The sequence below is a fragment of the Balaenoptera ricei genome, chromosome 1 (genome assembly GCF_028023285.1).
Source record: "Balaenoptera ricei isolate mBalRic1 chromosome 1, mBalRic1.hap2, whole genome shotgun sequence".
Classification (NCBI taxonomy): domain Eukaryota; kingdom Metazoa; phylum Chordata; class Mammalia; order Artiodactyla; family Balaenopteridae; genus Balaenoptera; species Balaenoptera ricei.
The window spans coordinates 20,197,825-20,224,614 of NC_082639.1; the positions used below are offsets into that span (position 1 = coordinate 20,197,825).

General features: G+C 41.5%; 1 protein-coding gene across 3 annotated transcripts in view; it reads right to left on the bottom strand.

Moving 5' to 3' along the window:
- The window catches only part of AUNIP (aurora kinase A and ninein interacting protein), a 41,755-nt gene that overhangs the window by 4,087 nt on the left and 10,878 nt on the right, over window positions 1-26,790 (bottom strand). For all 3 annotated transcript variants that reach the window (XM_059915991.1, XM_059915992.1, XM_059915993.1), the window contains one exon: window positions 26,536-26,630. In XM_059915991.1, coding sequence (XP_059771974.1) covers window positions 26,536-26,630 — 95 coding nt within the window. The remainder of the gene's footprint in view (window positions 1-26,535; window positions 26,631-26,790) is intronic.

The window sequence follows — 26,790 nt, forward strand, 5'->3', positions numbered from 1 at the left end:
TATTCTCTCCTTTATATTTAAAGATAATTAATGAAACTAGGGACCTCTCTGGCAGTCCAGTAGTTAAGACTCTGTGCTCCCAATGCAGGGAGCCGGGGTTCGATCCCTGGTCAGGGAACTAGATCCTGCATGCCGCAACTAAAAAAAAGATCCTGCGTGCCACAACTGAAGATTATTATGCACATGGCAACGAAGATCCCGCGTGCAGCTAAGACCCGGTGCAGCCAAATACATAAGTAAATAAATTTTTTTTTAAATAATAAAGATAATTAATGATTCTACATCAGTAGCAGTTGATACATTTTTAATAGTTTTCAAATAGTCACACAGTGGTTAACAGCATGGCTCCCGAGTCACACAGCTTCTGTTCAAACCAATACCAATTCTGCCACTGCCAATTACTAGCTGCATGACCCTCTAGAAGTTGTCTGATCTCTGTCTCATTCTCATGTGTGAAATGGGGACAATAATAGTACCAAGCCCATAGGGCAGTTACGAGGATTTGGTGAGTTAATTCACATAAAAGGCTTACAAAGTTTTGGCACATTATACAGCATTTAATAATAGTTGGCTATTATAAAGAGGAGGAGCAATGAAACAGCAACAGTCTTATTACATTTTCATCTCCCCGCCCTTTATACTTTGAGTATGAACTGGAAGATGGGCCAGAGAGGTTTGGGATGTGTCAACTTTTATACCTCATCCTTATTTAATGTAATTTGATTTTGTTTCCATTTGCTTGTTATGGAATGCTTGAGAAGTAGGGAGAATAGGATTATATTCAATTCAATTTGGCTGTGAAAGCCACAGAAGAAATGAGATTTGCCAATATCCATTACCAAGTTGGAAGTAGGCCTGAAACTTGAACCCAAATTATTAATTCTAGCCCAAAGTTGACTTCATTTCATTTTTACATTTGGAAACTAAAATGTACTTTAAGTGGTTAAAAGACGGAAGAAATCCTGGATGTAAAACTGATACTTTGACTTGTACTGGTATGGAACATTCTCTTCCACCATACCAAACTAGAAAACTGGATAAGATACATGAAACAACTGATTTTAGACAACGGATAACAGGCAGTGCAGAACTGTGATCCCCAACAGCAGGAAAACACATGAAGTGAACCCTGGGACACCCTAGCTTTCTGCTTGAAAGCACTTGTCAGAATGCAATGTATAGAGAGAGTACTCAGGCAAAGCATTGCAGTCTTGATAAATTGAGTAGACTGAGATTGGAATTTGGGGAAGATGAGGTGGCTGGGATTTGCAGTGCAGAGAAGTATATCCAGAAATCTACATAGGGATCCCTTCAGTCCATTACTGAGTACTGACCTACACGTGTGTTAGGCGAAACCCCGTGAGGCCAGACAAAGAAATGCCAGGAACTGCAAGATGAACAATTCCCAGAGCTCACACAGGGCTGGGAGAGTTCCCACTAGCCAAAGTGGAAAGACCTTTTTAATACCAGTGGCATTCAGCAGAATTAGCAGAAGGATCACCCCTTAGCAGTAGAGCTAAACTAGCTGCAGAGCAAAAACTTCCAAACCTGTCCTAACAAAGCTTAAAAGCAAGCTTGATTAGCAAGTAACTACCTGCCAAAACAAATTTCAGTATTCTTTAAAGACAGTAAAATCCAGATACCCAGCAATGTAGCACACAACCAAAAATTGCTAGATATGTGAAACAGCAGGAAAACAATCCATAATGGGGGGTGGGGGGTGGCGTGGGGGATCGGTTAAATGGAAATGAGTCAAATACCAGGGATGACAGAATTAGCAGACAAACTTTACAATAAATATGCTCAAGGATTTAAAGGAAAACATGAAAATACTGAGAAAAAGAACATACAAAAAATTCATTAGATGGGCTTAACAACAGATTAGAGACTACAGGAAAAAAATAACAGTGGACCTGAAGTCAGAGCAATACAAACTATCCAAAATGAAGCAGAGAGAGAAACAAACTGAAAATAAACAAATTCTTAATGGTCTGTGGGGTATCAAGCACACATATAATGAGAATTCCAAAAAACAAGGTGAAAGTGGGCAGAAAATATACTTAAAGAAATAATGGCCCAAATTTTTCCAAATTTGATGAAAACTACAAACAACTGTGATTGTCTTTTTCAAAGACAAAGACCAATTCAAAGGCAATTCAAAGACCAATACAAGATCTCCCATTTCACATGCTTTTCTTATAATTTGACCTTGCTACTCTTCCCATCAAGTGGTGAGAGTCATATTCCCTTACCTTGAACTGGTGAAGAACTTTGTGACTGCCTGACCAATAAAGTATGATAGAAGCAACACTACACGATTTTCAAGACTGGGTCATAAAAATGCCATGCACTTCTCTGCCTTGCTTTCTTGAGATGCTCACTCTTGGAACCAGGCCCCCATGCTATGAGGAAACCCAAGCAGGCACACAGCTCTCTAAATTGTATGGGAGACACATCCTAGATATTTGAAATAATGTGAGTTAGTATGCCAACAAGTATCTGAGCACCTACAGGCTAGGTACTAGGAAACAGTGATGAACAAAACACTAATAACCAGTCTCTTGACTGGTCAGGCCCCCATTTACTACCTGTTTCAATCAGTCCCATACCCAACATCTAGATAAATCTTAAAGCACAACTGTGATCATACCATCTTGTTCTGGCAAGAACCTATAGCATAAAATGTAGACTCTTAGACTGCACACACTGATAACGATTTCAGCTTTCTTCTTCTCCATTACCAAAAACCCTTTATGCACACTCTAACATAATACTCAACTAGATACCAGTCCCTATTATGGACTTCACCGTCCTCACTTCTGTGGCTCACAAAGAAGGGCCTTTTTCACACCCAACTCTGAAATGTTACCTATTCTTCAACTTAAGAGCCAAGCATTCCTGATTCTCACAGCTAGATGTGACCTCTTCCTCTTTTGAACTTGACATTTATCACTTGGTATTTCAAGACTTACACTACAAAATCCTGGGATCAACATTTGATTCACATACTTTTTTCCTATCCTCCACACAACCAGCTTAATACACATACTAGGTACTCAATTCAACAAATATTTTAGGAAGAAAGTGGATATATAGGAAGGATACATTCCAGTTTCTGTTTATTATATACCTACTCATTACATTTTCAACATCAACAAAGCTGTCAGAAAAAAACTAAAGCATTTCTAATACTGTGATCAAGGTTAAGATGAGCTCCTGTCACTGTAGTTGATGTCACACATATAGACCAAAAAACAGTGCAGAAGGCTGCAAGTAAGAAAAGAGTTTTTTGGGGGGGGATCTTAAGAATTGCAATTTGGGAGACATAGATTCTGGTAAAACCTAAAGAGTGTTCCAGAGAAGAGAAAGAGGGGCTTATAAAGACAAAAAGCCATGAGGTTGTTCAAAGTTGCCTGGCAAGAATTGTGGTTGACTCTGACATGAGTCAGGAAATATTTGTCCTTAAGGAATCACAAATTATTTTAGGGTAAGGGTCTGCTAAGTATCTTGAGTTTCTGGCAGATGCTCTGGATGTCTTCATTAGGACAATAAGTGGTCAAAAGGTCAAATTCCATCCAGGCTGAGATGTGCATAAGTCACACTTCCTTAATGGCCTCCCAGCTCCATTTTAGAGAGCTCTCTTAGCAATACCAACTCCATTTTTATTTTCCTTTCACACACATAAGGTCTAGGACACAGCAGGGTACACCCATTGAAAACTGTGAAGATTTTCCCCCCAAAGTAATCTAACAATAGAAAATTATTGCAAGAATCTTCTCTAGAATGACCTGGCACTGGTTTTTCTTCTAAACCTAATGAAAATTCAGCAATGATAAGAGAAAAGCAATTTCTTCTAAGTATCACAACTCCTAAACTAGAGACCTGATATGTCTACACCCATGAGCAACACTAAGTCTCATACAAAGGTGCTTCTTGCTAATGAGATTTTTCTCACTTAAAGGATGTCATGCGGGCTTCCCTGGTGGCGCAGTGGTTGAGAATCTGCCTGCCAATGCAGGGGACACGGGTTCAAGCCCTGGTCTGGGAAGATCCCACATGCCGCGGAGCAACTAGACCCGTGAGCCACAATTACTGAGCCTGCGCATCTGGAGCCTGTGCTCCGCAACAAGAGAGGCCCAATAATGAGAGGCCCGCGCACCGCGATGAAGAGTGGCCCCCACTTGCCGCAACTAGAGAAAGCCCTCGCACAGAAACGAAGGCCCAACACAGCCATAAATAAATAAATAAATAAATAAATAAATAAACTCAAAGTTTAAAAAAAAAAAAAGGTACTACTCCTACTTAAAAAAAAAAAAAGGTACTACTCCTACTTAAAAAAAAAAAAAAAAAAAGGATGTCATGCATGTCAGAGTTCATCGTAGTACAATGTTTAGTACACTTATCATCAGTTTTGCCCTAATAAAGACTATTTATTGAAGATCTGTTTAAACATCCTGCTTTAACTACTTCCAAAATAGGAATGGCCACATGTGACCCTCTCAATAGTAGAGATGACAGTCCCATGAAAGAAAGAAGAGCACTGTGGCTCACTTAAATGGGAAAGTAGGTGCCTCAACTGAAACACAAAGGAGGGGGAATCCCCACTCTGGGACAACTCCGCGAATCCGCCTAGATGTCAACTTTGTGAATAGAAGCATTGTGTGTGTCTGTGTGTGTAACACAGATGATATAGATATAGATACAGATATAGATAGATATAGATATACTGAAGGAGGGCAGAATTTGTCACCCTAAAATATGCCTCCTTGGCATAAGGATTATTTTAGGCTGATTATTTTAAAGAAAAAGCAGACATAGGAAAAGCTCTGAGTATAAGTTACCCTTTTGTAAGAGACATTTATATTAATAAGGGAAATCTCCATTTGTAAGGCTGTCTTCCTCTCTGTACCAGGAAGAGGATGACTCTAAATCTCTTGAAATTCTCATCAATGGAGAAGGCAACAACTTACATCTGCCTAACAACCTTACCCTTGTTTACTGTGCTTTTCCTGGTAACCTCTCATAACTGACTCTCCACCCCCAACATCTTCTTTGTCTTTAGCTGAAAATGGTATTTAAGGTGATAGCTTTAGCCATTTCTGAGAGTTACGGTTTTCCTGCGTCTCTCTCATCTATGCAGGAGATATACGTTACTAAACTTTTGTTTGATTTTTCTTTTGTTAACCTGTCTTATATCAATTTGATTATTAGACAAGCCAAAGAACCCAGAAAGGAACAAGGGAAATTTTTTCCGCCTCTACAATACACATACACACACACACACACACACACAAATCAACCTATACTGTTTCTCCCAATTTCCAATCACTATTTCAAGTTATATTTTTAACTTTTTTCTCTATAATCATCCTCTACTTACTCAGGTACCAATTTCTGGCTCCTAAATGTATACAGAACTGAAGGGAAGATGCAAAGGTCCTTTAAAGGTGAGAGACACTGAGGGCTGCAGATAACTGGACCAAAGTCACAGCTTAAAAAACATATTTAAGGGCTTCCCTGGTGGCGCAGTGTTTAAGAATCCGCCTGCCAACGCAGGGGACGCGGGTTCGAGCCCTGGTCCGGGAAGATCCCACATGCCACGGAGCAACTAAGCCCGTGCGTCACAACTACTGAAGCCCACGCGCCTAGAGCCCGTGCTCCGCAACAAGGGAAGCCAATGCAATTAGAAGCCCGCGCACTGCAATGAAGAGTAGCCCCCACTCGCCACAACTAGAGAAAGCCCGCATGCAGCAACAAAGACCCAACGCAGCCAAAGATAAATAAAAATAAAATAAATAAATTTAATTTTTTAAAAAAACATATTTAAGCAACACCCCTCTCCCCTCACCAAAGCCCACATTTAGGTCCTTCTTGAGCATAGCTATATTTTAGATATATACTTAAGAAACCAAGGGTAGTCATCAGTTAGCTCTCTTAAACTATAACTTGCTTATTAATAAATAATATCATGTAACCTGCCTTTACTGACCAAGCTTGCTTTAACTTTTCTTGCAAGCTGCATACCCTCCAAGCTTCAAGTAGCTTAGACAACATATCACAAGACTCCTTTAACCACTCCCTATAGATAACACCTCTGAATTATGGGTCACTATACTAATGGTTGCTTAAGTTGTACTTCAGGAGCATGGAGCTAGTCTTGCTCAATTCAAACCAGTCGAGACCACCAAACATTCAACTAGGCCTGCTCGAGTGTCAGATAGATGACTTTTTGATGTCAGAGGGCCAAAAATTCCACCCTCAGATCATGCTAACACTGCCATTTTCTGAACATGCATCCCATGATAGAAGCATGTAACTCAGGTATGCCTGCACAGAACACACCCATTACTCCACCTTTTTCTTGCCTCCAATCATCTTTCCCTGAGACAGGAGGGAATGGGGCAGGGCACAACCTTTAAAAGAATGGCATAGATGTTGAGGATATGTCAAAAACTGGTTAGAACCTACTAGGCCCAGGATGGCAGAAGATTTGACTTCCAGTAGACCTTGAGCCTCATTATATGCTCACTGTAATACATGAGCATGCTAAGTGACACACCCACAGGCGCCATGACAGTTCTGAGGCTGACCATAATAGGCCGGAAGTGGGGGGTGGCCCAATTCCTGGAAATCCCTGCCCCTTCCCCAAAATAGTTGGAATAATCCTCCCACTTATTAGCCTATGAAATTACCCAGCCCATAAAAACTAACCAGCCCCACACCTTGGGGCCGCTTCTTGCCTTCTGAGAATGACCGCATTCTGCCTATGCAATGTGTATCTCTCTAAATAAAATGCTTTCACATTACTATGGGTCGCTCTTGAATTCTTTCCTTCGCGAAGCCAAGGACCCTCACTTGGTGGCCTATCCCAGGAACTCATCCAAGACGTGGGACATGACCACCCTCTCACACCCCATTCTCCTGCAACATCCCCAACACCTCAGACTACCCTGCCTCTTTATCTCACAAATATCCCAAGCCCCTCACCTTCAGGGAGGCAGATATGAGATTTGTTCTCTCATCTCCTTGCTTGGCTACCTTGTAAATAAACCCTTTCTCTATTGCAAACCTCAGCATTTCAGCATTCGGCTTGCTGCACATCAGGCAAACAAACCTGGTTCAATAACACTCACTTTTAGAGATCAATAATCCAAAAAAACAAAACAAAACAAAAAACTTCAACTTCTACTATCCTGGATTGGGCCCATGTTATTTCTTGCCTTAACTTCTGCAATATATTCCTCCAGCCTACCTTTCACTGTACCACTTACTTTCCTATAACCACTGTTGGGTTTATCTTCTTAGAGACACCTCCCATTATGTCAAACACCTTCCATGAATTTCCAACAACATGGCAAGAGTTTACCCTCCTAATCTCACCTTCAACTCCTCTATGTATACCCTACACTTTAGCCAAACTGAATTACTCCCATGTAGGAAAGTATCTTACCCAAAGAGAGGTCTGGCCTTTGCCCTCAGCTAATAGGAAGCAATCTCTAATGTCCTGACAGGAGTGTCTTTGTTTACCCTGAGGCCTTGGGCCACATCAGATAGTCTGTACTAACAATGTGATCTATGGCAAGAGCTCTGGGCCAAACAGTATCAGCTTGACCTGAACAGAAAATAGAAACTAAGGTCAGCTGCCCAAGTATCAACCATATCTACAAGACTAAGCCCCAGTAAAAGCTCCAAGGCTCAGTGAGCTTCCATGACTGGCTATACTCTGTGTGTACTGTCACTGGTAGAGGACACTGGGAGTAATGAGTGCTGTCCAATATGCCACTGGAAGGACACTGGAAATGTCATGCTTGCAATTCTCCTAGACTCTGGCCTATGTGCTTGAAATTCACCTAGAATCTGCCCCTTTAATCTTTAATCTGTATCTCTTTGCTGTAATAAACTGTAACCAGACTCCACTCTCAAAGGGTGCACACACTGGGACTCAGGGCAGAAGCAGTAATTTGAAAGAAGCCTGGGTCAGACGTACCTGCTGATCTTGGAAAGTCTCCCGGAGAGGCAGGAGGCAACTAGAGATCACCCTGGGGACACAGACACTGGGGCTGGCAAGCCTATTTTGGAATCCCCCCTCTAGCTTATTATTAGCTTCAGCACCCAGCCCCACCCCTGCCCACCAGCCTATAGGCACCAGTACTGGGATGCCTCAGGCCAAGTAACTAACTGGGTGGGGACACAGCCCCACCCACCAACAGACAGGCTGCCTTAAGACCCCCTGCTAAGCCTACAATCACCCCTGAACACGGCCCTCCCCACCAAAGGGGACAGAACCCAGCCCCAAACACCAGTACACAGGCACTTGACCCAGGACCCCTAGGGTTCTGCAGCCAGAGAAGCTGGGACCCAACTCCACCCATCAGTGGGCAGACACCAGCCCCAAAACCCACTGGGCTCCAGCCCCCTCACCAGCAAACCTGTTCTAGCCTCCAGACCAGCCTTACCCACCAGCAGGAGGACATGAGCCCCAAGACAACCACAGCACTGCTGCTTGCTATGACAGGACCCAACCCACCCACCAGCAGGCCAGTATCAGGCCTGGGACCCTGGGCCCTGCAGCCAGATATCAGGACCTTGTTCTGTCTGCCAGTGGGCGGACACAAGCCCCAGGATCTGGCTTCACCAACAGGGCACTGTAATAGGGAAGAACAAATCTGACTCCATATTAGATCTGTTTCTTTTACTTTAACCTTTGTATTCTACGCTTTTGCTACAAGAATGTTGCCTATAGCCCAAAATATACAGGATAGCCCATTCTCAAGGCTCTGACCTTTAAAGATATAACACTTTTCCATTTACATAGAGAAAAAAAGTTGCAGAACAGAAAATAACCTTTGTCTCAGTTGGAAGTTTATGGGAACATTGTGACCTGACCTACGTGGACAGTTGCAAGAACAAAGGATTCCAGCATCAAGAAGTTTGCAACAACCAACCACACCCCCTCCCCCTTTAGTATAAAAAAAGCCTGAATTCTAACTTGGGTAAAATGGTTCTTTGGGACACTAGTCCACCATCTTTTCAGTTTGCTGGCTTTCCAAATAAAGTCACTATTCCTTGCCCTAACAACTCATCTCTTGATTTATCGAGAGGGGGCCAGCCACACCTACCAGACAGCCCATAGTAGTCAGCCTGCCACAACAGAAGGACCCTCACAGCTCACACAAGGGCCACTCGGACCAGAGGGGAGTGCACTGATGGGACACACAGAATGTCTCCTACAAAAGGCCACTTCTCCAAGGCAGGGAAACATAACCAACCTACCAGATACAAAGAAATAAAAACAGCAAGTCAGGTAAAATGAGGCAACAGAGGAACATGTTCCAAATGAAGAAACAAGATAAAATCTCAGAAGAACTAAGTGAAGTGGCGATAGCCCATCTACCTGAAAAAGAGTTTAAGATAATGATCATAAAGATGACCAAAGAACTCAGGAGTAGAATGGATGAACAGCGTGGGAAGTTAGAAGTTTTTAACAAACAGAAAATATAAAGAACAGCCAAATAGAGGTGAAGAATACAATAACTGAAATTAAAAATACACTAGAAGGAATCAACAGTAGACTAAGTAATATAAAGGAATGGATGAGCAAGCTGGAAGACAGAGCAGTGGAAATCACTGAAGCTGAACAGAAAAAGAGAATAAAAAGAAATGAGGATAGTTTAACACATTATTGGCCAGAGACATATTAATAGGTCTTTGCTACCTGAATGTTATTGACCGGAGATGTTTCAAAATATTCACTTACATAACAAATTGCCAGCCACAGGCGTTAGTTCCTGCAAAAATCCCCTGGTCAATAATGAGTTAAGAGACCTCTGGAACAACATCAAGCACACTAATAGTCACATTATAGGGGTACCAGAAGGAGAAGAGAGAGAAAAGGGCAGAGAACATATTTGAAGACATAATAGCTGAAAACTCCCCTAACTTGGGAAAGGAAAAGTACACCTAAATCCAGGAAGCACAGAGAGTCCCAAACAGGATCAACCCAAAGAGGACCATACCAAGACACACTGCAACTAAAAAGGCAAAAATTAAAGATAAAGAGAGAATATTTAAAGCAGCAAGGGGAAAGCAACAAGTTACATACAAGGGAACTCCCATAAGGATATCAGCTGACTTTTCAGCAGAAACTCTACAGGCCAGAAGGGAGTGGCACGATATATTTAAAGTGATGAAAGGGAAAAACCTACAAACAAGAATGCTCTACCTGGCAAGGCTCTCATTCAGATTTGATGGCGAGATCAAAAGTTTTAAGGTAATCAAAAGCTGAGAGTTAAGCACCACCAAACCAGCTTTACAAGAAATGTTTACGGGACTTCTCTAAGCAAAAAAAAAACAGGCCATAACTAGAAACATGAAAATTATGAAAGGAAAAAGCTTATTGATAAAGGCAAATATACAGTAAAGGTAGTAAGTCATCCACACACAAAGTTAGTAGTAGGGAAATTAAAAGACAAAAGTAGTAAAATCATCTATATGCACAATAAGCAGTTAAGGGATACACAAAGCAAACAGAAAAAGACTGACAAAATTCAACACCCATTTATGATAAAACTCTCCAGAAAATGTGAATAGAGGAAACATACCTCGACATAATAAAGGCCATATATGATAAGTCCATAACCAACATCATACTCAATGGTGAAAAGCTGAAAGCATTTTCTCTAAGATCACGAACAAGACAAGGATGCCCACTCTAGCCACTTTTATTCAACACAGTACTGGAAGTCCCAGCCACAGCAATCAGATAAGAAAAAGAAATAAAAGGGATCCAAATTAGAAAGGAAGAAGTAAAACTGTCACTGTTTGTAGATATCATGATATTTTACATAGAAAATCCTAAAATCACCACCAAAAAGAAAAATACAAGAGCTCATCAATGAATTGGGTAAAGTTGTAGGATACAAAATTAATAAACAGAAATCTGTTGCATTTCTATACACTAACAATGAACTATCAGAAAGAGAAATTAAGGAAACATTTACAATCACATCAAAAATAATAAAATATCTAGCACTTCCTTGGTGGCGCAGTGGTTAAGAATCCGCCTGCCAATGCAGGGGACACAGGTTCGAGTCCTGGTCTGGGAAGATCCCACATGCCATGGAGCAAATAAGCCCATGCACCACAACTACTGAGCCCGCGCTCTAGAGGCCGCGAGCCACAACTACTGAAGCCCACGTGCCTAGAGCCCGTGCTCTGCAACAAGAGAAGCCACAGCAATGAGAAGCCCATGCACTGCAACAAAGAGTAGCCCCCGCTTACCACAACTAGAGAAAGCCTGTGTGCAGCAACGAAGACCCAACGCAGCCAAGAATAAATAAATTGATTAATTAAAAAAACAAAAAAGACCACAAATAACAAATGTTGGCAAGGATGTGGAGAAAAGGAAACCCCTGTACACTGCTGGAGGAAATATAAATTGATGCAGCCACAATGGAAAACAGTATGGAGGCTCCTTAAGAAAACTAAAACTAGAGCTACCATATGATCCAGCAATCCCAATCCTGGGCATATATCTGGAAAAGATGAAAACTCTAATTCAAAAACATACATGCACCCAAATGTTCAGAGTAGCATTATTTACAACTGCCAAGATATGGAAGCAACCTAACTGTCCATCAACAGAGGAATGGATAAAGAAGATGTGGGGTGTATATATATGTACACATACACACATACATATACATACAATGGGGTAGTTCCCTGGCGGTCCAGTTGTTATGACTCAGCACTTTCACTGCCATGGCCCCAGGTTCAATCCCTGGTTGGGGAACTAAGATCCCGCAAGCCACGTGACGGCCAAAATACACACACACACACACACACACACACACACACACACACACACACACACACAATGGAATACTACTCAGCCATAAAAAAGAATGAAATTTTGCCATCTGCAACAGGAATGGACCTGGAGGGTATTATGCTTAGTGAAATAAGTAAGACAGAGAAAGACAAATACTGTTTTCTATCACTTATGTGTGGAATCTAAAAAGTAAAACAAACTAGTGAATATAACAACAACAACAACAAAACAGACTCACAGATAAAGAGAACAAACTAGTGGTTACCAGTAGAGAGAGGGAAGGAGGGAGTGGCAAGATACAGGTAAAGGATTAAGAAACACAAACTACTATGTATAAAATAAGCTACAAGGGTATATTGTACAGTACAGGGAATATAGCAAATATTTTATAATAACTATAGAGTATAATCTATAAAAATTTTGAATCACTGTTGTACACCTGAAACTAATATAATATTGTAAATCAACTATACCTTAACTAAAAACAACAATTTACAAAACCATAACCATAAGTATAACAGCCTTCAGTGAGTTCTGTGAGTACTTCTAAGTAAATTATCAACCCTGTCAATGGTTTGGGGGACCCCTGAAGGGGAGCAAAATTTGCCGCCCTAAAGTATGTCTGTTTGGCATAAGGATTATTTTACGCTGATTATATATTTTTTAATTAATTAATTTATTTATTTATTTTTGGCTACGTTGGGTCTTCGTTGCTGCGCGTGGGCTTTCTCTAATTGCGGCGAGCAGGGGCCACTCTTCATTGCGGTGTGCAGGCTCCTCATTGTGGTGGCTTCTCTTGTTGCAGAGCACGGGCTCTAGATGCACGGACTTCATTAGTTGTGGCTCACGGGCTCAGTAGTTGTGGCTCGTGGGGTCTAGAGCACAGGCTCAGCAGTTGTGGCCCACAGGCTTAGTTGCTCCACAGCATGTGGGATCTTCCTGGACCAGGGCTCGAACCCGTGTCCCCTGCATTGGCAGGCAGATTCTTAACCACTGCGCCACCAGGGAAGTCCTAGGCTGATTATTTTTAAGAAACAGCATACACAGGAGAAGCTCTGAAAACCAAGAAGTTACCCTTTTGTAAAAGAAATTTACATTTATAAGGGAAATCTCCATTTGTAAGGGTGTCCTCCTCTCTGTACCTGGAAGAGAAGGATGACTCTACATCTCTAGAAACTCTTATCAACAGAGAAGGCAAAGGCTTAAATCTGTATAACAACCTTACCCTTGTTTACTGTGCTTTTCCTAATAACCTCCCATAACTGGCCTTCCCCAACCCCGCAACATCTTTTGTCTTTAGTTGGAGATGTTATTTAAAGTGATGGCTTGGGCCATTTATGGTAGTTAGTCAGTTTTCCTGGGTATCTCCCAGTATAAAGGAGACATATGTTATTAAACTTGTTTGTTTTTCTCCCATTAATTTGTCTTTTATTACAGGAGTGTCTCAGCCAAGAACCTAGGAGGGCAGAGGGAATATTATTTTTCCTCCCCCATGAAACAGAGGGCTAACCTGATTAGGCCTGCCAAACCTAACCTGCCTCTCCTGCTTTTAATCCCTTGCTTTTAGTTGATTTAAAAACCTATATAGGGCTTCCCTCGTGGCTCAGTGGTTAGGAATCTGCCTGCTAATGCAGGGGACACGGGTTCGAGCCCTGGTCTGGGAATATCCCACATGCCACGGAGCAACTAAGCCCATGAGCCACAACTACTGAGCCTGCACGTCTGGAGCCTGTGCTCCGCAACAAGAGAGGCCACGACAGTAAGAGGCCCATCCACCGCGATAAAGAGTGGCCCCCACTCGCCACAACTGGAGAAAGCCCTCGCACATAAACGAAGACCCAACACAGCCAAAAATAAATAAATTAATTAAATAAATTTTTTAAAAAAAGAGGAATCCCTTTTAAAAATTTTTTTTAAAAAACCCATATAGCTAACAGTCAGTAGCCAAGATAGATAAATAGATAAAAAGATAGACATAAATTCCCACTAGCTTCCTTACAGATAACACCTCTGACGTATGAATCACTACACTAACAGTTGCTTAAGCTGTTTTTCAGGTACTTGGAGCTAGTTCTTGCCCAGTTCAGACCAGTTGAAACCACTGACCATCCAAATGGGCCTGTGTGAGTGTCCAATGGATGACCTTTTGATGCCAGAGGGCCAAAAACTCCACCCTCAGAACATGCCACAATTTTCTGAACACGCATCCTATGAAGAGCCATGAAGCTTGACTACACCTGCACAGACCACTGATTACCTCACTTCTCTTACCTCCAATCACCTTTCCGCACACCTCGAACTACCCTGCCTATTTATCCCATAAATATCCCTAAACCCTATCTTCGGGGAGGTGGACATGAGATTTGTTCTCCCAGTCTCCTAGCTTGGCTGCCTCCTGAATAAACATTTTCTCTGCTGCAAACCTTGGTGTCTCAGTGTTTGGCTTGCTGTGCACTGGGCAAACAAACATGATTTGGTAACACCTATACCTGCAAACGTGGAGTTGGGTGTCAGAAGTGAGGGTGGTCCTGGGGACTCTCTAACTTTCACCCGCTGTTTCACAAACATCTCTTATATTTCCTGCCACTATGCCACTATTCATAATGTCCCTAGAATACCTACTTCACCTCCACTGCTTTCCAACAGTATCTAACCCCTGCTTTAAGGTCTGCCTCAAATGCCACCTTCCACAAAGCCTTTCTATTTTAACAGCTTTATTGGGATATAATTCACTTACCATAAAATTCACCCATTTAAGTATACAGTTAAGTGTTTTTTAGTATATTCACAGAGTTATGGAAACATCACCACAATCTAATTTTAGAGTATTTTTCATTACCCCCAAAAGAAACCCTGTATCCATTAGCAGTCATTCCCCATTCTCATCCTACCCCAGTCCCAAGAAACCACTGACTTACTTTCTGTCTCTTAAGGATTTACCAATTCTAGACCTTTCATATATCATACAATATTGGTCTTTTGTGACTGGCTTCTTTCACTGAGCACGTTTTGGAGGTTCATCCATGTTTTAGCATGTATAGGTACTTCATTCCCCTTTTATTGACAAATAATATTCCATTGTATAGATACACCATTTTATCTATCCATTCATCAATTAATGGACAATTGGGTTGTTTCTACTCTTTAGCTATTATGAGAAATGCTGCTGTGAACATTCATGTACAAGTTTCTGTGTAGACATATGTTTTCATGTCCGCTGGGTATATGCCTAGGAGTAAAGCTGTTGGGTCATATGGTAACTATGTTTAACATTTTGAGGAACTGCCAAACTATTTTCCAAACTGCCTACACCATTTTATGTGCACCAGCAATTTATGAGAGTTCCAATTTGTCCACATGCTTGTCAACACTTGATATTATCAGTCTTTTTGATTACAGCCATCCTAGTATGTGTGAAGTGGTATTTCATTCTGGTTTTGATCTGCATTTCCCTAATGACTAAAAATGTTGAGTATCTTTTCAAGTCTCTACCTGAATAGATAGAGACTGAACTATTAATTTTAAAACTTCCTGCAAAAAAAAAAAAAGCCCACCATTCCATTGACAGATGAATGGATAAAGAAGACATGGTATGTACGATGTATGTATACATACAAACATACTGTGGAATACTACTCAGCCATAAAAAAGAATGAAATTTTGCCATTTGCAGCAACAACTTGGAGGGCATTATGCTAAGTGAAACAAGTCAGACAGAGAAAGACAAATACTGTATGATATCACTTATATGTGGAATCTAAAAAATACAACAAACTAGTGAATGTAACAAAAAAGAAACAGACTCAAAGAACTAGTGGTTACCAGTGGCAGGGGAAGATGGGTAATACAGGGGTAGGGGCTTAATAGGTACAAACTATTAGATATAAAATAAACTACAGAAGGTGGAGTGAAGATGGAGGTGTGGGAAGACACCGAGTTAGCGTCTCCCCACAACTAGGGTGGCTGCTGGCCATTGGTGGGAAACCCTGACACCCAATGAGACGGGAGGAACCCCCAAGTAAACCAGTAGGACGTGGGGGGACAGATGGGGGAGGAGAAGTGGAGGCCAGACAGGACTGGCACCCCTGAGGCCGGGGAGATCAGGAGAGGTAGGCAGGAGGGGCCCTCCGGGAGGAGCGACAAAGGAGCGGAGGGCGTTTGCCCTGCCCACTCGGGCCCAGGAGCCCGCTGAGCTCCCAGGCCGGTCCCCTGCCCTCCAAAGCCCTCTCCAGGCCACGTGGGTCCTGGGGGCATAGGAAGAAGGCCGAGGGGAGAACAGGAGAGGCAGGCGGGAGGGGCCCTCCAAGACAGGAGGAGCCCTCCAGGACAGGAGGAGCAGGAGAGGAGAGGAGACCGTTTGCCTCACCCACTCGAGCCCAGGAAGCCTGCTGGGCTCCCAAGTGAGGTCCCCCACCCTCTGAGACCAGGTGTGGGGGGGAACGCCTGTGCCCCTTCTGTTCCTTGAGCCTAAGCCTCAACCCCCCACAGCCCCCAGGGACTTTGCCAGCCCTGTGGGTCCTAAGCATAGGCCCTGTCCACCACCCAAACCTCACTCCTCACAGCCAAGGCCTTTTCCCTGGCTTTCTTTTTTGTTTGTTTTTTTCTCTTTTCCCTCCTCCTCTTTTTTACTATTGTGGTACTGTTGTACCTTCCGGTTGTTGATTCATCTATATTTTTATTTTTATATTCTTTCTAACATATCTGTTAGTTTCTGAGTCTAATTTTATTTTTAACTTTGTTGTTGTTCTCTTTTTTTTTTTTTTATTTTTTTGCCACCCCACGCAGTTTGCGGGATCTTGGTTCAGGAGCCAGGGGTCAGGTCGAAGCTCCTGCAGTGGGAGCTCCATGTCGGAACCACTGGACTAACAGAGAACCTCAGACCCCAGGGATTATTCATCAGAGTGAGGTCTCACAGAGGTCCTCATCTCAGCACCAAGACCCAGCTCTACCCAACAGCCTACAAACTCCAGTGTTGGAAGCCTCAGGCCAAACAACCAGTAAGAACATATTCCCATTCATTAAAAAAAAAGAGAGACAGCAAAAAAAAAGTCACAGATGAAGAAGAAAGGTAAAAACCTATAAGACCAAATAAATGAAGAGGAAATAGGCAATTTACCTGAAAAAGAATGCAGAGTAATGATAGTAGAGATGATCCAGAATCTCGGAAATAGAATGGAGGCATGAATTGAGAAAATACAAGAAATGTTTAACAAAGATCTAGAAGAACTAAAGAACAAACAAACAGAGATGAACAACACAATAACTGAAATGAAAAATACACTAGAAGGAATCAATAACAGAATAACTGAGGCAGAAGAACGAATAAGTGAGCTGGAAGACAAAATGGTGGAAATAACTGCCAAGGAGCAGAATAAAGAAAAAAGAATGAAAAGAATTGAAGACAATCTCAGAGACCTCTGGGATAACACTAAACGCACCAACATTTGAATCATAGGGGTCCCAGAAGAAGAAGAGAAAAAGAAAGGGTATGAGAAAATATTTGAAGAGATTATAGTCAAAAACTTCCCTAATGGGAAAGGAAATAGTCACCCAAGTCCAGGAAGCACAGAGAGTCCTATACAGGATAAACCCGAGGAAAGACACACCAAGACACATATTAATCAAACTAACAAAAATTAAATTCAAAGAAAAAATATTAAAAGCAGCAAGGGGAAAAAAATAACATATAAAGGAATCCCCATAAGGTTATCAGCTGAATTTTCAGCAGGAACTCTGCAGGCCAGAAGGGAGTGGCAGGATATACTGAAAGTGATGAAAGAGAAAAACCTACAACCAAGATTACTCTACCCAGCAAGGATCTCATTCAGATTCGATGGAGAAGTCAAAAGCTTTTCAGACAAGCAAAAGCTAAGAGAATTCAGCACCACCAAACCAGCTTTACAATAAATGCTAAAGAAACTTCTCTAGGTGGGAAACAGAAGCAAAGAAAAAGACCCACAAAAACCCAAAACAATTAAGAAAATGGTAATAGGAACATACATATCAATAATAACCTTGAATGTAAATGGATTAAACGCCCCAACCAAAAGACACAGACTGGCTGAATGGATACAAAAACAAGACCCATATATATGCTGTCTACAAGAGACCCACTTCAGACCTAGGGACACATACAGACTGAAGGTGAAGGGGTGGAAAAAGATATTCCATGCAAATGGAAATCAAAAGAAAGCTGGAGTAGCAATACTCATATCCAATAAAATAGACTCTAAAATAAAGACTATTACAAGAGACAAAAAAGGACACTACATAATGATCAAAGGATCAATCCAAGAAGAAAATATAACAATTATAAATGTTTATGGACCCAACATAGGAGCACCTCAATACATAAGGCAAATGCTAACAACCATAAAAGGAGAAATCGACAGTAACACAATAATAGTAGGGGACTTTAACACGCCACTTACACCAATGGACAGATCATCCAAACAGAAAATAAATAAGGAAACACAAGCTTTAAATGACACAATGGACCAGATAGATTTAATTGATATTTATAGAACATTCCACCCAAAAGTGGCAGAATACACTTTCTTCTCAAGTGCACACAGAACATTCTCCAGGATAGATCACATCTTGGGTCACAAATCAAGCCTCGGAAATTTTAAGAAAATTGAAATCATATCAAGCATCTTTTCTGACCACAACACTATGAGATTGGAAATCAATTACAGAAAAAAAACTGTAAAAAACACAAATACATGCAGGCTAAACAATGCGCTACTAAATAACGAAGAGATCACTGAAGAAATCAAAGAAGAAATTAAAAAATACATAGAAACAAATGACAACGAAAACACGATGACCCAAAACCTATGGGACGCAGCAAAAGCAGTTCTAAGAGGGAAGTTTATAGCAATTCAATCTCACCTCAAGAAACAAGAAATACCTCAAATAAACAATCTAACCCTACACTTAAAACAACTAGAGAAAGAAGAACAAAGAACACCCAAAGTCAGTAGAAGGAAAGAAATCATAAAAATCAGAGCAGAAATAAATGAAATAGAAACAAAGAAAACAATAGCAAAGATCAATAAAACTAAAAGCTGGTTCCTTGAGAAGATAAACAAAATTGATAAACCCTTAGCCAGACTCATCAAGAAAAAAAGGGAGAGGACGCAAATCAATAAAATTTGAAATGAAAAAGGAGAAATCACAACTGACACCGCAGAAATACAAAGGATTATAAGAGACTACTACAAACAACTATATGCCACTAAAATGGACAACCACGAAGAAACGGACAAATTCTTGGAAAGGTACAATTTTCCAAGACTGAACCAGAAAGAATTAGAAAATATAAACAGACCTATCACAAGTAATGAAATTGAAACCATAATTAAAAATCTTCCAACAAACGAAAGTCCAGGACCAGATGGCTTCACAGGAGAATTCTATCAAACATTTAGAGAAGAGTAAACACTGGTCCTTCTCAAACTCTTCCAAAAAACTGCAGAGGGAGAAACACTCCCAAAATCATTCTACGAAGCCACCATCACCCTGATACCAAAACCAGAAAAAGATATCACAAAAAAATAAAATTATAGACCAATATCACTGATGAACACAGATGCAAAAATCCTGAACAAAATACTAGCAAAAGAAATCCAACAACACATTAAAAGGATCATACACAATGATCAAGTGGGATTTATCCCAGGTATGCAAGGATTCTTCAATATACACAAATCAATCAATGTGATACACCACATTAACAAATTGAATAAAAACCATATGATCCTCTCAATAGATGCAGAAAAAGCTTTTGACAAAATTCAACACCCATTTATGATAAAAACTCTCCAGAAAATGGGCACAGAGGGAATCTACCTCAACATAATAAAGGCCATATACGACAAACCCACAGCTAGCATCATACTCAATGGTGACAAACTGAAAGCATCTCCACTAAGATCAGGAACAAGACAAGGATGTCCACTCTTGCCATTCTTATTCAACATAGTTTTGGAAGTCCTAGCCATGGCAATCAGAGAAGAAAAAGAAATGAAAGGAATACAAATTGGAAAAGAAGAAGTAAAACTGTCACTGTTTGCGTCACTGTATACATAGAAAATCCTAAATATGCCACCAGAAAACTACTAGAACTAATCAATGAATTGTTAAGGCTGCAGGATACAAAATTAATGCACAGAAATCGCCAGCATTCCTATACACCAACAACGAAAAATCAGAAAGAGAAATTAAGGAAACAATCCCATTTACCATCACAACAAAAAGAATAAAATACCTAGGAATAAACCTGCCTCAGGAGGCAAAAGACTTGTACTCAGAAAACTATAAAACACTGATGAAAGAAATCAAAGATGAAGTAAACAGATGGAGAAATATACCATGTTCTTGGATTGGAAGAATCAATATTGTGAAAATGACTATGCTACCCAAAGCAATCTACAGATTCAATGCAACCCCTATCAAACTACCAATGGCGTTCTTCACAGAATTAGAACAAAAAATTTTACAATTCGTATGGAAACATAAAAGACCCCAAATAGCCAAAGCAATCTTGAGAAAGAAAAACAGAGTTGGAGGAATCAGGCTCCCCGACTTCAAACTATACCACAAAGCTACAGTAATCAAGACAGTACGGTACTGGCACAAAAACAGAAATATAGATCAATGGTACAGGATAGAATGCCCAGAGATAAACCCACACACATATAGTCACTTAATTTATGACAAAGGAGGCAAGAACATACAATGGAGAAAGGACAGCCTCTTCAATAAGTGGTGCTGGGAAAACTGGACAGCTACATGTAAAAGAATGATATTAGAACACCATCTAACACCATACACAAAAATAAACTCCGAATGGATTAAAGACCTAAATGTAAGACCAGACACTCTAAAACTCTTAGAGGAAAACATAGGAAAAACACTTTTTGACATAAACCACAGCAAGATCTTTTTTGACCTACTTCCTAGAGTAACGGAAATAAAAACAAAAATAAACAAATGGGACTTAATCAAACTTAAAAGCTTTTGCACAGCAAAGGAAACCATAAACAAGACAAAAAGACAACTCTCAGAATGGGAGAAAATATTTGCAAATGAAACAATGGACAAAGGATTAATTTCCAAAATATACAAACAGCTCATGGAGCTCAATATCAAAAAAACAAACAATCCAATTAAAAAATGGGCCGAAGGGGCTTCCCTGTTGGCGCAGTGGTTGAGAATCTGCCTGCCAATGCAGGGGACACGGGTTCAAGCCCTGGTCTGGGAAGATCCCACATGCCACGGAACAACTAGGCCCTTGAGCTACAATTACTGAGTCTGCGCGTCTGGAGCCTGTGCTCCGCAACAAGAGAGGCCGCGATAGTGAGAGGCCCACGCACCGCGATGAAGAGTGGCCCCCACTTGCCGCAACTAGAGAAAGCCCTCGTACAAAAACGAAGACCCAACATAACCACAAATAAATAAATAAATAAGCCTACACCTTTAAAAAAAAAAAAAAAAAAAGGGGGCCGAAGACCTAAATAGACATTTCACCAAGGAAGACATATAGATGGCCTAGAGGCACATGAAAAGATGCTCAACATCATTAATTATTAGAGAAATGCAAATCAAAACTACAATGAGGTATCACCTCACGCCAGTCATGATGGCTATTATCAAAAAATCTAGAAACAATAAATGCTGGAAAGGATGTGGTGAAAAGGGAACCCTCCTGCACTCTTGGTGGGAATGTAAATTGATATAACCACTATGGAAAACAGTATGGAGGTTCCTTAAAAAACTAAAAATAGAACTACCATATGACCCAGCAATCCCACTACTGGGCATATACCCTGAGAAAACCATAATTCAAAAAGAGACAAGTGGGCTTCCCTGATGGCGCAGTGGTTAAGAATCCGCCTGCCAATGCAGGGGACATGGGTTCGAGCCCTGGTCCAGGAAGATCCCACATGTCGCGGAGCAACTAAACCAGTGCGCCACAACTACTGAGCCTGTGCTCTAGAGCCCACGAGCCACAACTACTGGGCCCACGTGCCACAGCTACTGAAGCTTGCACGCCTAAAGCTCGTGCTCCGCAACAAAGAGAAGCCACCACAATGAGAAGCCCACACACTGCAATAAAGAGTAGCCCCCGCTCACCGCAACTAGAGAAAGCCCACGCGCAGCAACAAAGACCCAACGCAGCCATAAATAAATAAATAAATAAATAAATTTTAAAAAGAGAGACTTGTACCACAATGTTCACTGCAGCGCTATTTACAACAGCCAGGACATGGCACCAACCTAAGTGTCCATCGACACATGAATGGATAAAGAAGATGTGGCACATATACATAATGAAATATTACTCAGCCATAAAAAGAAAGGAAATTGAGTTATTTGTAGTGAGGTGGATGGACCTAGAGTCTGTCATACGGAGTGAAGTCAGAAAGAGAAAAACAAATACCGTATTCTTACACATATATATGGAATCAAAAAAAAAGAAAAAAATGGTACTGATGAACCTAGTTGCAGGGCAGGAATAAAGATGCAGACATAGAGAATGGACCTGAGGACATGGGGTGGGAGGGGGAAGCTGGGGCAAAGTGAGAGTAGCATCAACATATATACACTACTGAATGTAAAATAGTTAGCTAGTGGGAAGCAGCAGCATAGCACAGGGAGATCAACTCTGTGCTTTGCAATGACCTAGATGGGTGGGATAGGGAGGATGGGAGGGAGGCTCAAGAGGGAGGGGATATGGGGACATACGTATGCATATGGCTGATTCACTTTGGTGTATAACAGAAACTAACACAGTATTGTGAAGCAATTATACTCCAATAAAGATCTATTAAAAAAATAAATAAAATAAAATAAGCTACAAGGATATATTGTACAACAAAGGGAATATAGCCAGTATTTTATAACTATAAATGAAGTATAACCTTTAAAAACTGTGAATCAATATATTGTACACCTTTAACTTATATAATATTGTACAGCAACTATACTTCAATTTTTTTTAGTTTAATATAAATAAATAAATAAATAAATAAATAAATCCCACTGTGTGCTGCCTGGAGAGGCTGGGAATTTTCAAAAACCAGCTAGGCTATGCTTCTTTTTAACAGACCTTCCTTCAGCGTCTCTCTCTCCTCTAGCTTTCTGCTATAACCAGCCAAAAAAAAACCCAGCTAGCACCTTTAACACTCTGCCTGGAAATCTCCTTAGCTACATCATCCAGTTCATTAGGTACATTTTCTACCTTCCACTTTACTACAGCCAACAGTGTTGCTAAACTTTGTCAATGCGTAACCACTTTCCAAGATTTTTCTCACTTTCCTTTAAACCCTCACCCAAAGCCTCCTCCAAGGTCATCAGACTTCTAGAAACAGTTCCTAAAAAGCTCTTCAAGCTTTCACTAGCATTCCCTTCAAAGTCCTTCCAGCTGCCACCCACTGCTCCATTCCATTTGCATTTCTGAAAGCCAAGCCCACCAGATAGATTAACTCATTCACTCATTTGCTCATTCAATAAATGTTTACTGAGTACCTATTACATGCCAGAAAGTTTCTGAAGGACTGCCTAATGGAACTTTCATTCTAGTAGGGGAAGAAAGACAATAAATGAAAAAGTAAATATGCAGCATATAATATGTCTGATGGTGAAAAGTGCTATGGAGAAAAACAAAGCAAGATTAAGGTAGTTAGAAGTATGGAGAGTAGAGGATAAGGGAAAGGATGGTTAAGAAAAAACTCAGTTAAGTTGATGTTCGAACAAATGAAGGAGCAGAGCAATGTGGCTCTCTAATCCCTTTGCACTTCAGGCACAAGTATATAAAAGTCTCAAGCACAGACGTACTTGCCTTGAAAGACAGCAAGAAGGCCAGTATGGTTGGAGCAGAGGCAGAGAGAAGAGTAGATGAGGTCTAAAAGGCATAAGAGGGCACACAAGACCAGATGGTGTCTTATGAGCATTAAAAAGATTTTGGTTTTTACTAGAAGGTAAGAAACCACTAGATGGTTTTAAACTTAACAGTGAGCAAAGGCTCACTCTGGCTCAGGTGGCAGCAGTAGAAACAGTAGGAAATGATGACATTCTAAATACATTTGAAGGCACAGTCCATAGCATTTGCTGATGGACTGAAAGTTAATAAAGTTGCAGAATGTCAGAGTGGCATTCAGTGTTCCTCCAAGGCTGGTGGAGAAACCACTGATGACTCGGCCAAGATTTCTGATATCTTTGCATTTCTGTCTCCCTCTTAGTTAAGTCCACTTCTCCTTCTCTGCTACATATCTCAAGGGCAGGGAACTAAACTGCATCATAGATGAAGAAGAAACAGAAATTATTTTCTAAGTTATAATGACATTTTAAATATAATACACTTAAGAGACAGCAAATATACAAATCAAATGCTAAATCTTTTTACCTCTTTAATGTACAGGAAAACCTTTGTTAAAAAATTTTCTCCAATATTTTAATATAGAGGCAACAAAGTTAAAACACCACATTTGAAAATCACGGAAATTAAAATGGTCTTTCTTTTTAAAATATTTATCTATTTGGCTGCACCGAGTTTTAGTTGCGGCATGCGGGATCTTTGTTGTGGCATGCAGGATCTTTAATTGTGGCATGCGGGATCTGTTTTCTACTTGAGGCATGCAGGATCTTTTTTTTTTTTTTTTTAGTTGCGGCATGTGGGATCTTTAGTTGCGACCTGTGAACTCTTAGTTGCGGCACATGGGATCTAGTTCTTTGACCAGGGATCGAATCCAGGCCCTCTGCATTGGGAGCGCTGAGCCTTAGCCACTGCACCACCAGGGACGTCCCAAAATGGTCTTTTTAAAAACCCATACTAAAACCCGTATGTCTCACATGGAAAGTGCTCCATCATATATTTAGTGAAAGGTGAGTAGCAGAACAAACTGTCTGATATAATCTCATTTGTGGGGGAAATACATAAATATATTTATTTATCCATCTATCTATTACCTGTGCTTCTGACCAATTGGCTATAGATTAGGGGTTCCAACAACCCCCTCCTACTCAGGACGCCAATCCCAAGTCCAGGTTATTAACTATACTTCTGACTAGCTGGCTATAGATCAGAGGTCCCCACAACCCCCTCCTTGGGTTCAACTGCTAGAGTGGCTCACAGAATTCACAGAAACATTTTACTTGCTAGATCACCGGTTTGTTATAAAAGGATATAACTCAGGAACAGCCAGATAGAAGAGACGCATAGGGCAGGGTATGTGGGAAGGGGTATGGAGCTTCCATGCCCTCTCCAGGCGTGCCCCTCTCCCTGAACCTCCACATGTTCACCAACCTGGAAACTCTCTGAACCCTGTCCATTTGGGTTTTTAATGGAGGCTTTATTACATAGACATGATTGATTTAAGCAATGGTCATTGGCAACTGAATTCAATCTCCAGCCCTTCTCCCCTTAGAGGTAGGGGAATGGAGGGAGTGAAAGTTCCAACCCTCTAATCACAAGGATGGCTCTCCTGGCAACCAGCCCATCCTTAGGTTACCTAAGGGCTTTCCAAAAGTCACCTCATTAAATATAAAAGACACCATTATCACTCATAACACAGGAAATTCCAAGGGTTTTAGGAGCTGTGAGCCAAGAACCAAAGACAAAGACCAAATATATATGAGAAATATAAAACAGAGATAATGACAGTACCTACTTCATTGAATTTTGAGTACCTGCCACTGATAAGGCATGTAACGTCCCAGCAAAGTGCCTGACACATAGAAAGTAGTCAATAAATTACATATTGCTATTATCTGTACATCTTTTCTTCCCTACATGACTGTAAGCAACTTAAGAGCTAGAACTCTGCTGTTAGTGTCTGCTTTGAGCCTGTTTTTCATGTGTAAAATGGGTACCATTACATTACTACTACATAGAATTGCACCAAATAACAAATTCTCAGCACAGTGTCCAGCTTAAAATGCTCAATAAACATTAACTATTATTATCCCATACTTTTGTTTCTTTGTAATGACTAATAGAAAATCTTGCATATGTGCCAAACCTGGGTGGGATTTCCAATTCTCCTAGTTGGGTGAACCCGGGTTCATTACCTCACCTCAGTTTCCTCATTTCCATAAGGGTGATGACACATATAACACATATTAAATACTTAATACAGTATGTGGCACCCAGCGGATGCTTAATAAATATTAGGCCAGCTCCCCTCCCCGTCTCTTCTATTTTTTCCCCTAAAGTAACATGTTCTGGGCAGGTAGATGGCGGGCAACCTGACAAGTAGGGAAGAAACGGACCTCCGGGCGAGAACTTCCGAAGTTTGCATATGCACCCACCCCTCCGTATTTCAGCCTCTGCTACCGTCTTGAAGGGACTCCGAGTTAAGGGGTCTGCTGCATTACGCTCCTCGGAGCAAATTTTCTCTCCACCCTCTTCCCTCACCTCGAAACCTCGCTGCCCCAGTCTCTCCACACACACCCCACCCCACCCCCCCGCCAGCCTGCCTGCCTGCCTTCCGCCCCCATTTTCTCTCCACCCTTCCCAAACCCCATTTTTCAACCTTCTTCAGACTCCAGCCCCTCTCTCCCCTGAACCGCCAAAGCTATTCGTTCTCGGTCCCAACTCCATCTCCACATCACATCCCGGTCCCCCCAAACTCCTCCCTTCTCACGCCTCCGGGCCTCTAACACCTCCCCCAACACCCTCTCTCGCCTCAACGCCCTACCTGCGCTTTCCTCCTCTTCAGCGCCGCCGCGTCCAGCCACACGCCGCAGGCCTCCTCCTCCTCCGGGCCTCTGCGCCTCATGGCCGCTGAGGAGACTAAGACAACGGGGTAACGGAGTGGGAGTCCGGCCGCCTCAAAGAACCGCCATAACTGACTCCGCCGACGTTCGAATCTCGCGCCAACGCCGGGAGCGGAGCTACGCCGCGGCCGCCCCCGCTCAGGCACCGCCCCCAGCGTCAGCTCCGCCCCGGCCCA